Source organism: Pan troglodytes, chromosome 12 (assembly GCF_028858775.2).
Source record: "Pan troglodytes isolate AG18354 chromosome 12, NHGRI_mPanTro3-v2.0_pri, whole genome shotgun sequence".
NCBI lineage: Eukaryota > Metazoa > Chordata > Mammalia > Primates > Hominidae > Pan > Pan troglodytes.
In genome coordinates this window covers 113525294-113537836 of record NC_072410.2, presented here as the reverse complement: position 1 = coordinate 113537836, position 12543 = coordinate 113525294, and the positions used below count along the sequence as shown (strand labels likewise).

Genomic DNA, 12543 nt, shown 5'->3' with positions numbered 1-12543 from the left:
ATCTGACTCAAGATGCTGTCATACCCAGCTCTAGGCTTCTCCTCTTACTCCTGACCCAGGCCTTCCAGCCTCACCTGCCTCTCACCCACCTCTCTGTGTCCAGCCTGCGTCACATTCCACAGTCCCCTCACTCCAGGGGAGGAGGGACCTGTTCCTGTCCATTGCAGGGCATTTCCTGTTTACCTCACTTCTCAGGTTTTCCAGGCACTTTACAAGTGTGGCCAACGATCCTTACAAGCCACTTTACAGGGTAGGCAATGTTTGCCCATGTCTGCAACTTTTTGTTTGTTTGTTTGAGACAGAATCTCCCTCTGTCGTCTAGGCTGGAGTGCGGTGGTGCGATCTTGGCTCATTGTAACCTCTGCCTCCTGGGTTCAAGTGATTCTTCTGCCTCAGCCTCCCAATTAGCTGGGATTACAGGTACGCGCCACCACGCCTGGCTAATTTTTGTAGTTTTAGTAGAGACGGGGTTTCACCATGTTGGCCAGGCTGGTCTCGAGCTCCTGACCTCGTGATCTGCCTGCCTCCGCCTCCCAAAGTGCTGGGATTACAGGCGTGAGCCACCGCACCCGGCCAGCCATGTCTGCAACTTCATTCTGTGAGAGAGAGAGGATAAGTGCCCTTGCTGGGCTCACACAGTGGCATCAGAGCCAGGATTTGACCCTGATCTATTCCATGTCAAACTGGTTCTCCGGAGTCTTTTAAAAATTACCCTTAAATAATGGAGAATAGGTGGTAACGATATTTGAGAGCATTGTTCTTAGACCATGGCTCAGTGCTTGGCTCAGCAAGGCCTCCAGCTCCCAGTTGTGCCCATGTGGGTGGACACACCTGTCGTATCTTCAGAAGATGGGGAATGAATTGGACATCACAGCCCTCCTGGGCAGAGAAATTTTAAGCTTCCAAAAATGACTCCTCGACAAGCTTGTCAATCACAGGAATTGTCTGGACACTGACTTTCTAAGAAGTGGGCAAAATGTCAGCTTTTAAGCTATCCTAGAGTCTTAGACAGCTCAAGGATTCTACTGGTCATCTGGGCAGATTCTATGTTGGCCAGACCCAATGGCTGATACTTCATAGGGCCACAGAAAAGTTAAGATCAAGGATGATGCCTGAGCTCTGAGAACTTGTCTGGGTGTCACAGGACAGAGGATATTGGACACTGATAGAATTTCATGAAAGCCTTTTGAGGTTCCACCAAGTGCCCGCCTACCCTGCATACTCAGGCACACAAACAGTCCCTGCACGTTGAGGCTTTGTCAGTCGAGCTTAGGTTGTCTTCATCTCTCTTAGGAAAGTGGAGAGTACATTGGAGTCTCCAGGAATTGGGGCAACATGGACCGCCCTGGCCTCTCTTACTTTTTATGTTATTCTTCTCTCCAGAAGGAGAGGTTCTTTTTCCTTGCATAGTATTCTAAAAATCAGAACCTTGGTCATGTGAAAGGGCCGGTTTTATCTGTCAGGCCTTCACCTGGTCAGGCGTTTTGTACAGGCTAACAAAGGCTATTGTTACTGGGTCGCCTGGGAGTCACCTAGAGGATGCTGAAGTAATTCGCGCTAAAACAGTTTCAATTTTATGTTAAACGGATTATATTCCTCTTTTTTACAAATGTGAAGTTTTATAGGCCAGCTTAATTCAGATTTGCCTGCATGCTTTAATTGGCCTAAAGAAAAGAATAAAACAGGGTGATTTCTTTGTCACCTTCTGGCATAGGGTCTGATTCTGTTGAGAAGAATGTCCCTCATCCTGTACGTGAGACCTGAAAATCGCTCTGATTAATATGCGCGGCACGAACAGTGTTAGCGGTGTTGTCACATGATTTCACCACTTACTTTGTGCAGGGCTTTTTTTCTCCCCCAAATCAATAGACGTATTTCTTGGTTGTGCAGTTGAGTCTCCTGACAGGTTTATTTTTAGTCTTTCACAGAGACGCTGTACAGGTGAGCAGTATTTCTCCACATTCCTTCCACAGCGTTGTTCTCAGCAACGTTGAAAGCTGGATTTGCTCTGAATTTTGGTGCCAATGTTCCGCCCTTCTGAGAAAATGTGGAAGCTGGGACCATCCTCATCCCATGAATGCGTGTGTGCCCTAGTTTATCCAGAGGCTCAAGTGCTGTGTGAACTTTCTGTGGAAATGAGTTCATTTCTCCCCTCCTGGGCTCTGCTTGTTTCAGGGTTGGTTGTCAGTTCAGTAATGGAGAGTGCCTCCGCACGTTACTGATTGCTCACGTGGAGTTTTTTGGTTTTTCTTTTTTGGCAGAGTTTAAAAAGTCAGTGCTAGACACTCATGTGCATGGGTTGGAAGACTTATTGTGAAGATAACAGTACTCCCCTAATTGATCTACACATTCAGTGCAGTCCCCATCAGAAATCCCAGCTGCCTTTGTGCAGAAATTGACAAGCTGATCCTGAAGTTCATGTGGAAACGCAAAGGACCCAGAATCGTCAAAACAATCCTGAAAAAGAAGAACAAAGTTGGAGGATTCACATTTCCCGATTTCTGAACTTACCACAAAGCTGTAATAATCAAGACAGTGTGGTACTGGCATAAGGAGAGACATATAGACCAATGAAATAGAGCTGAGAGTCCAGAAATAAATCCTTACATTTAGAGACGATTTATTTTCAACAAGGGTGCCAAGACAATGGAGAAGGAGTAGTCTTTTCAACAAATTGTGCTGGGGCAGCTGGATAGCCACAAACAAAGAAGGAACTTGGTCCCTTACCACACACCATAATCACAATTAATTCAAAATGAGTCAAAGAGCTAAATGAGAGCTGAGACTATAAACCTCTTGGAAGAGATTTATAAGTATAAATCTTCAAGACCTTGGATTAGGCAATAGTTTCTTAGATAGCACCCTTACAGTACAAGTGACAAATGAAACAGTAGGTAAATGGGACTTCATTAAAATTAAAAAGTTTTGTGCTTCAGAATCTTTTTTCAAACTGTCAGAAATCCAAGAGGCTGCCTGTGCCTTGGGATGCAGTCGAAACTCTGACTCCAGCCCGTCTTGTCCACCCCTGGGCCTTACTGCCTCAGATGCAGTATTTGTCCAGCTTCCCTGGGTGCTGACCACGTGACCTCCCTGTGTCTTCTGTGTGCTATCCACTTTGCCTTGAAGATCCTACCCTGATTCTGTGCCAGTTCTGGCCTTCATGCTTAAAACTTGCTTTTTCCTGTGCTTTTCTCCCTTTGACTCTTCAGTTCTTGAGTGCTCTTGTTCTCAGCTTCCATCACACTGAGTTTCCTGTGTTAGTTCTTTCATCGTTTGGGGATGTGCTTCGTTCTCCAAGGATGGTGAGCTGCTCAGTGGCAATGATGAGAGTGGCCCTAGACTCTGAGGATGTTCTCTGGGGAAAGAAGATGGTGTAATGGAAGGAGCCTCAGAGTGGAAGGCAGGATTCCATTCCACTCTCTGCTCTTGCTTTAAGGAGCTCTGCACCTGGAGCAAACCGCTTATTTTCATTGTGTCCCTGTTTCTCCCATTATGGAATGAACTGGATAGGCGTTCTCATTAAATACCTACGAGCAGCCCTCGGCCCTTTCCTGGTTGACCTGTGAACACTTGGTTCACATCTTGCTCCCCTCTCGTTTCCTTTAAGTCTCAGGGAAATAGAATTTCCTGCACTGGCACTGGTGGCCTCTCCTACTCTCAGCTCAGAGTGTCTGCTACTGTTTGTTTTGTTTGGTTTTTGTTTTTTTGAGACAAGGTCTCGCTCTGTCACTGAGATTGGAGTGCAGTGGTGCTATCATGACTCATTGCAACCTCGATCTCCCAGGCTCAAGCAGTCCTCCTGCTTCAGCCTCCCGTGTACCTGGGACTACCAGCGCCTGCCACCACACCTAGCTAATTTTTGTATTTTTTGTAGAAACGAGGTCTTGCTATGTTGCCTAAGCTGGTCTTGAACTCCTGGGCTCAAGCCATCCGCCCACCTTGGTCTCCCCAGATGTTGGGATTACAGGCATAAGCCACTGCGCCCAGCCTGATATCATTTGTTAAACACCAGTTGAGCCACCTGTTGGATGCCAGACACTGGACTTGGGCCCTGGGTGTTCATTGCTAGTTCCCGCTTACCCTAAGAAGCTGATAGGCTGGAATTTCCCAACTGTGGTAGATTCAATCAGATTCTCAGCTGACCATGTGGATGGTTTACCTATGATTAAGCTCCCTTGGTCAGGGTCAGACCCCCCTTACTCAAGATTGGTGGAGTGAGGAAGTGAAGATTTGTGCAGTACTTGTTGATGTTCACATGTGTGATCCTATTGAGTCCTTACTGTTTATTGGCCTTACTGGGTATTCTTTTCTTATTGCCCAAGAAGGGAACTGAGGCTGAGAGCTTATGTGATGGTTCTGTAGTAAGGGACAGAAAGCTGATTTTGTCGTTTTGCTTGGAAGCCCCTGCCTTTCCACTCACTGCATCACCTCCCTCCTCGAGCGCTACTGTGGCCGTAGTGGGAGCCTCGTGTCATTGTCAGGGGGTTAAGGCTCATAATGAAATAAAACCTGGAAACTTCCAGGGCTCATTCCTTCAGCCAGTTTGGGAATATTGGTTTCCTGACATTTCCTTCTCCAGCCTGATAGATGGCATTTATCAGTTCCTAGAGCAGAATCTGATGTCCCTTTTTTGCTATGTTGAGAAGGGGAAATTTCTCCAATTTTTGTTGTTGTTAAAAAAAAAAAAACACATTAGGCATAAGTTTCCTTTGTATACTGCTTTTCTAAAAATTAGGACCTGGACAAGATTAAAAACACACTCTTCACCATTTTTTAGGACTCCCAACTTCGTCAGAGCACAGCTTATAGCTTACATCAGCCTCAGGGAAACAAGGAACATGGGACCGAGCGGAACGGCAGCCTCTACAAGAAGAGTGACGGGTACGTAAGGGGGTGTGGCTAGAGTTTAAATGTACGTTCGTTATCTCGTGTCCAAAATGTCTAAACTCTTATTGTTTCTCCCACTTATCCACAAGGATCCGAAAAGTGTGGCAGAAAAGGAAATGTTCAGTTAAAAATGGTTTTCTGACCATATCCCATGGTACCGTAAGTATTCTCTTTTAATCCATGGTGTCTGCTGTATTAGGTGAGGTTGGTGTTGGAGGACTTTCTGAAGTTAGAGGGCAGGAGTTGTTCTCCATGTGTTACGGTATTAAGGATGTGTCTTAGAGAATTTCCCTGTCAGAAACGCTTGCTGGCCTCCATCTTGATTTGGTGCACCTGCAGCCTGTTTATGTTTTTTTTTATTTTTATTTTTTATTTTAGCCAGATGGAGTCTTGTCCTTGTTATCTTCCACTCCCTAGCAGAGTCAGGAGTAACTGATAAGCCAGGTTGTCTTTATTTAGAAGCCTGTGACTCCAGAAAGCACAGAACAGCAGACTGCTCCCCCAGCTCTCTTTGTCTCTGGAAATTGAACATCTCACTTGGGAAGATTTCTACTTTTCCATTAAGAGAAAAAAATGGGCAGGACTCTGGGGACCAGAAATCCATGAGAAAAGACATCTCAGTAATTTTATTATCGAAATCTTAACATATGGTGCCCAACTTTAAGGCCTCTTTCCATCATCCTGTTTATCAGAGTCTATGCAAGAAAAAACGGAGCCCTCTATGTTGAGCTTATGAAAAGCCGGTCAGGATAAAGTTCCTTACCAATCTAGCTTTCAGAGGCCAGGAACTTGGATCACAGACACAGCCCTGCACACCACACTGTTCTTTCCATGGCAGCGTTATACATACTATTGCCTCACCTGGCATGACTAGAGCTGGTGATAACCACATGGGCTGGTAGACAGCTTTGGTAACATCTCAAGGCCGAGGTCGTTGCCCTTTTGTTGCTAGAGAGATGCTGAGGGTTGTTTGCATTCCCATTCCCCAAGCAGAGGCCTAGTAGTGCATGCAAGCCAGCAGCCTTGGGCGTGTGAGTGGATGATAGTAACCGTCTTTCCTGCCCCTTGTCCCTCCAGTCCCTGGTGAAGGCAGAGCTGGGCAGGAGCTCAGAGGGGCTTTTCTGGCCCCTATAGAAATGTCATCACTCAGCATGGGGTCCAGAGAAACGGCCCTGAGGTTCTTATGAATAAGGGAATAGAGTAAAACCCCAGCCGAAGCATGTCACAGCAGCAAGGATTGTGTTCCTCTGGGGGTGCCTTCGTTTTTGCCAACTTCAATTTAGAAAGGGAGAGAGGAGCTAGAACAGTATATACCCAGTGGAGCGATTCTCGGTGACCTCTGGTCTAGGGGATTGAATGTGTCTCTGAACTTGGAAATGAAGGTCATTTTCTGTTTTCAAAACCCAGCTTTCACTGGTCATGTGATCACCACCGTACTCCCCCCGCCCCCGCGACCCCAGGGCCATGCAGTGTGGATCTTAATGGGACATTGTGGGCAGGTGCAGTGGCTCAAGCCTGTAATCCTAGCGCTTAGGGAGGCCGAGGCGGGCAGATCAGCTGAGGTCAGGTTCGAGACCAGCCTGGCCAACATGGCAAAAATCCTGTCTTTACTAAAAATACAAAAATTAGCCAGGCATGGTGGTGCATGCCTGTATCCCAGCAACTTGGGAGGAGAGAATTGCTTGAGGCAGGAGAATTGCTTGAACGGAGGAGGCAGTTTGTGGTGAGCCGATATCACGCCACTGCACTCCAGCCTGGGAGACAGAGCAAGACTCCATCTCAAAAAAAAAAAAAAAAGACATTCTTTCCATGCGTGGATGTGAGGGTATGAGTTCTGTAGACCAAGGGAAGCAAATTTATCCAGCCATCACTGTATTTAATATTAGGAATGTTAGATTAGATGAGACTAGGCACCCTTCTAAATACCTTCCAGATCTCAACACCTGTGGTTCTGTGGTTTGCTTTCAAATTGGTGTCCACTCGCTGTTTGTTTGAACTCCGATTGACTGCCTCAATGCAGAAACTGTCATACAACTAAGTTCTAGTTCATGCTTTTACAGCTCTGAAGTCAAGGGACATATTTGCTTCATTGAGAGTTCCCCTAGATCCAGGCCTCAGCTTAAGCCAGTGAGTGGCTCTTTCCATGGCAGGTGGAAAACAGGTCTGGTAATCCTTTGCTGACAGCATAAACTTCACTTCGAGTCACTTCCATAGCTTGAGCTTCCTCTCAAAAGATGTGGAGGCTTAGTTGTCTTTAAATTTGGATGGGTTGCCCCAGTTTTTGGCAGATAGTACGGTTATAACCGGCATTACTGGGATGCTGAGAACTCAGCTTGTCACACAGCGTGTGCATATTTAATAAGTGCTTTGTGTTTGGAGGGGAAAACCCGCTCCAGGGAATCTCCACTTCCAGAGGTCTCCTCCTGCCTTTAGCAGCCATCGCCGCCTACATCCTGCAGGGGTGGCAGTTGGGGCTGTCTTGATTCACTTCCTCGCTGCCATGCAGAAAAATAAGTAGTTTTCCAGCCCTCCGTTCAGTGGCTGAGTGTTCCTTTTCTCACCTTTTCCCTATTTCCCTGCGTGCTCTGGAAGTCAGAATCCAGAGGACCCTTCTGTATGACTGCGTCTACAGAGGGGTTGCATGTGGGGAAGTGAGTTCACCCATACCAAGAAAGAGAATTGAGAGATGCCCTTTTGGTTTGGTTTGGTTTTGACTTGATTTCTTGTGCAGCTCACCTGTTTGGCCAGCAGCTCCTGAGTGTGCTCGTTTACAGTCAGGAAAAAAGGGCACATTTCCAAAGACTTGATTAAGTGGAAGTCTAAGAGCAGAGCCTGGCACATAGCTGCGAAGCAGGTCTTTAAGAAATGGAAGCACACAGGGTGTATTTACACTGGTAGGAAAACCCTTCCCAGGAAGCTGGCAGCCTCTGGGAAATGAAGTTGTTGTATTCTGATTGGAGCAGAGGATTGAGGATAACATCCGGGAGATTCGTTCAAAGCCCGAGTTGAATTTCCTTCTTAGCCAAGTCTGTTTTCTGGCCCTAGGAAGAAGTGATCCTTGAGACAAAATAACTCTAATCAGGTATCCTCTTTGCCAGATTCGCAGGATTGCCACACCACTGAGGGCTGGGGACTGTGTTACACTGGAAGGAATGTCCAGTGGCTCTTACACAATCTAAAATTTTAAAAAATGATCAGTCATGAAGAAAGAAGAAAACACCTTCCTTCTAAAAGCCTGACAAATTGGGAAAAAATAGAATGGCACGATTAGAATGGAGAATCACTGATAATCTCTGCCTGCATGGCAAACTCTAAGGCTGTTGCATTTTTTTTTTTACCATTCCTTCCCAAGTTTTCTACTAAACTAGGGCTTCTCAAATTAAATTCTCAAGAAAATACTGGTATTTTGTGAATTAGATGAAACCGTTCTATATCTCAATTAACTGATGACACTTTTTGTTTGTTTATTTGTTTGTTTTTTTCTTTTTGAGACGGAGTCTCGCTGTGTTGCCCAGGCTGGATGGCTCACTGTGACCTCTGCCTCCTGGGTTCAGGCAGTTCTCCTGCCTCAGCCTCCCAAGTAGCTGGGACTGCAGGTGCACGCCACCATGCCCAGCTAATTTTTGTATTTTTAGTAGAGACAGGGTTTCACCATATTGGTCAGGCTGATCTGGAACTCCTGATCTCAGGTGATCTACCTGCCTCAGCCTCCCAAAGTGCTGGGATTACAGGTGTGAGCTACCGCGCCCAGGTGACACCGTATTTTTCCAAATTGCAACAGGGAAGGATTTTAATGGATAGAATTTTCTCCCATAAATTTTTCTAATAGCTTTACTGTTTGCTAATACTTAATCTGTGTACTTAATATTTAACCTGAATAGCAAACAGTTATTAATGTAAAACAGAACTGCTGGTGATATTGCTTAAGATCAACTTGTGTGTTTTGTGGACCCATTCTTATGGTTGTCATTTTTTAATATGTAGGCACATTTATGTCTTCATAAATTATTCCTACTTCAAATAAAGGTGCTGAATATTTTTCTCTATTTTGTGGTATGCTGCAAAGTGAGAAATCTATCTTTGATGGTAGTTAAGAACGAACACCTTTCCCCATATCACAGGGAAAAAGAAAGACTGCAAGGTGGAGGTGGGGAGGGAGAATGAGTTGTAGTAATTTAAGTTGTGGTTCTTTGCTGCTCTTAAAGATAAGTCCAGGCAAGCGACCGCCTTCCATGGATACCCACGTCGAGGACAGGGAGGGTGGCAGTTGAGCCCCGAGCCCTGGAGCCAGCCTGACTTGTTGGAATCCTAGCTTCCCCGCTCCCTAGCTGTATAACCTCAACCAGATTATTTGGTCTGTCCGGGCCAGTGTCTTTAGCTACAAAATTGGTGTAGTTCCTACCTCAAAGGGCAGTTAGGAAAATTAAATGAATTATTTCATGAAAAATGTTTAGAACAGTGCCTGCCTTGTATAGGTATATAATAAAAATAGCTGAGTAAATGTAGCTATTGTTATTCAAAGTCATTATTTTGTCCATGAAGGTGCTTCTGTATTTATCAAAGCGCACAAACCTTAGATATAGGAGTTATTCCTATATCTAAGACCCCACAATTTGGAAGTAGCCCTAAAATTTGCACATGTATAGTTGTGTCATCACAGGGAGGTAACAGAATAGACACAGGCTACGTATGGGTGGGTTGACACCCGTGTTAAAGTACTTGGTTGCATACATGTTTTGTAACCATGTTTCTAGAAATAGATCATTTGCTGTATTGCTTCCTGGATAAGTTAGGTAATCCGATTGGTAACAATCCACAATCAGTGGTGCTTTCACTTGAAAGTGTCCAGATTTACAAGATTAGGCAGAGCTTGGTATCTTCTAATACTGATTTCTGACGATCCAGGAATTCTCTGAGATATCTACAGATTATGGAGAATATCTGACTAACCTGTAGAGGAAAAAGACCACCAACACAGCCACGCACCAGGAGACTCTAGTACAACCCTGTTTATCTGACTTTATCTGACTTTCACTAGTCCAAACTTACATTTATTAACCCAAATCCTTCACGCTGCAAGGATGGGTTCAACTCTCCCACCCTAACTCTGTAGACTTACTGGAAGGAAGCTGCTGGGCCTGTAAGTGCTTGAGGGTTTCACAGGTCTGTCCAGGTGTAGATGCATATGTGTATGTATCTGGATTAATCCCAAATTCAGGTTTTTTTCATCTTGAAGTGACCGGTGGCCAAGGGAAGTGGGGCCCAAGAACGATGGAAGTTTAAGACATTCTTATTTGATCTTTCCTTTAGCAGCTTGGTAGGTGGGTAAGATAAGCCCACTCCTATTTGGATATTCCTCCAAGATTTCTAAGAGGTATTCTGCTGTTCGAAATTTTTGTTTCTGAAATTATCTTCTTACCCTTAGTCCTTTGCTTTCTTGGACTAAGTATGATCTTTTTTTTGAAACTGTAATAAAATAGCCATTTTTCATACACCTCTGATGAAAGTATGTTGTGATCGCTTGGTGTCGTGTGTGGGGGAGAGGGTTTGGGGGTTACAGATGTGAATGAAGTATGTTTTGTTGAAACTTAAGTGACAGGGATGGTTGGCATTTAGGAATGTGAGTCTATTATCTGTCACCACTTCAAACAGTAGGAAAATAATTTCTCTGCCGGAAGTGAGGTTTATGCTAAGAAAAAACGCTTTTAAGATCACCAGAAATTGATCTGGGTGCCCAAGTTACCTGGCAAATCATCTGTGTTGTTGGTAGGAATCAGAACCGAATGTTTTGGGCTTAGCCATGCAATATCTTGATCTGAAGGCACCCACTGCCAGCAGCCTCAAAGCTGGCATCGCTTGTCCTCTTGTCCAGGTGGGTTTGTGTAGACCACCAAGGTGCCCTTGCAGGGAGGCAGTTGCCCTCTGTGGAGACGAAGTTCAAAGGCCTCTGTAACTTGTCCCAGTCAAGCCTTCCTCTGTCAAGTCTGAAGGCCACCTTTGCAAACTAGTGAAGAGCTTGCTGTTGCTGTATCTCGTGAGGATTGATACTGTATGATTTTCCATTCCTTCCACCCAACCCCAACCTTTTTTGTTGTTTTTTGCTTTTAAACAGGCTAACCGGCCTCCTGCAAAGCTCAACCTGCTAACCTGCCAGGTGAAGACCAACCCTGAGGAGAAGAAGTGCTTTGACCTTATTTCACGTAAGGCTCCCTCTGAGATGCCGCGCCATAGAGACGTTGTCTTATGCACTCCTCTGGGGCGTCCTTCACATTTCAAACACTGCATTCGGAAGAATTGCTTTTTGAAGAGACATACCCTTTTTTCTAGTGATATGCGTGCTTTGTGTTCCATTAGTAACTGCTGGCTTGCCAGCCTTTCTAGTTGAGGGTTTGACTTTGAGGGCTGGCTCTGCTCCTTGGGGGCGCTGTAGTCCTGAGACATTACCTGGCTCTCTGAGCCTCAGCATTCCTGTTCCTAAATAAGGAGATCCTATAAGAGAAGCCCACAAGCCTACAACTCCTTCATTTGAAAAAGAGAGAAGGAGGACAATTCTGTTTTCAAGAACTTACATAATTTGGGTGATGTTAGAAATGCTAAAATGAGGGTCTTTAACAGGGCCCTTGAAACTTCAGTGTTTGAAATTGTTTTTCTTCCTCACCACAGGAATAGTCTTTCTGCTTCTCTGTGCTTTTCCTTTTTGTGGTGTTCACAAAAGAATCCCCACAGAACCATCCATTGTGGTGAATGTTTACTCAGCACCCCCTAAATTAAAGGGCCCATGATGTCTAAAAGAAAATAAGATAAACCTTTTTTCCTAGGTAGTTCTGTGTGGCAGGGTTACAGTCTAGGGGAAGAAAGGGCCAGTCTCCCCTTTGAAGAGGCAGTCACTGGGGATTTGGGCGCAAGAGTTACATTTGCAGAGGACCATGCCGGGCTGTGTACTGTAGGAAGGCGGTGCTGTTCTCTGTGCCTCAGTACCCCTGAGCGGGAGATGGCTACCTTTTCAAATGTCAGTTGACCTGTATTATTGAGGGCTAGGAAGTCATTTATTATGTGATTCAGCGCTCCCAGCAAACTGCGGGTAATTATCACTCCACCTCACCCACAATGGCTTGCTCTTATCCTCCCTGTTCCCCTTCTCATACCCTCTGTGTGAATCTCTGGGGAGGGTTGAGCACTGTGATATGTGCAGAGGGTTCCAGTACCATTTATTCTGTTCTTCAGACTCTAGACTGATTTGTAAAATAAAATGGACTTTATCCTGTGTCAAACACCCATCCTGACTCAGTCTAGTAAGGTCCACAAATTCTCATCAAAGCTTGCCTTTCATTCATACAAGATGTTATAAAATGCTGAGTACTGGCCAGAGTTTAAAATGTGATTGCAAGCCAGGTGTGGTGATGTGATCCTGTAGTCCCAGCTACTCGGGAGGCTGAGGTAGGAGGATCACCCAAGCTCAGGAGTAGACGTCCAGCCTTGGTAACATAGCAAGACCCTAACTCTTTAAAACACACACACACAAACACACACACACACAAACACACACACACACAAACACACACACACACCACTGCTGGGATACCTGTGTCTAGCTAGCAAAAAAGGCTTGAATTGAAGAGTTTCAGAAAACCTGATGGTGTAATCTGATGTCTGCCA

The 12543-nt window shown here is 45.2% G+C and overlaps 1 protein-coding gene across 7 annotated transcripts in view; it reads left to right on the top strand.

The window, feature by feature from the left end:
- ASAP2 (ArfGAP with SH3 domain, ankyrin repeat and PH domain 2) overlaps window positions 1-12543 on the top strand; it is a 200340-nt gene that overhangs the window by 133896 nt on the left and 53901 nt on the right. For all 7 annotated transcript variants that reach the window (XR_010149630.1, XM_016946784.3, XM_016946765.3 and 4 more), the window contains 3 exons: window positions 4778-4881; window positions 4977-5046; window positions 11000-11087. Coding sequence is in view for 6 of the 7 variants with exons in the window: in XM_016946784.3 (XP_016802273.1) it covers window positions 4778-4881; window positions 4977-5046; window positions 11000-11087 (262 nt within the window). In the remaining variant the exon portion in view is untranslated. The remainder of the gene's footprint in view (window positions 1-4777; window positions 4882-4976; window positions 5047-10999; window positions 11088-12543) is intronic.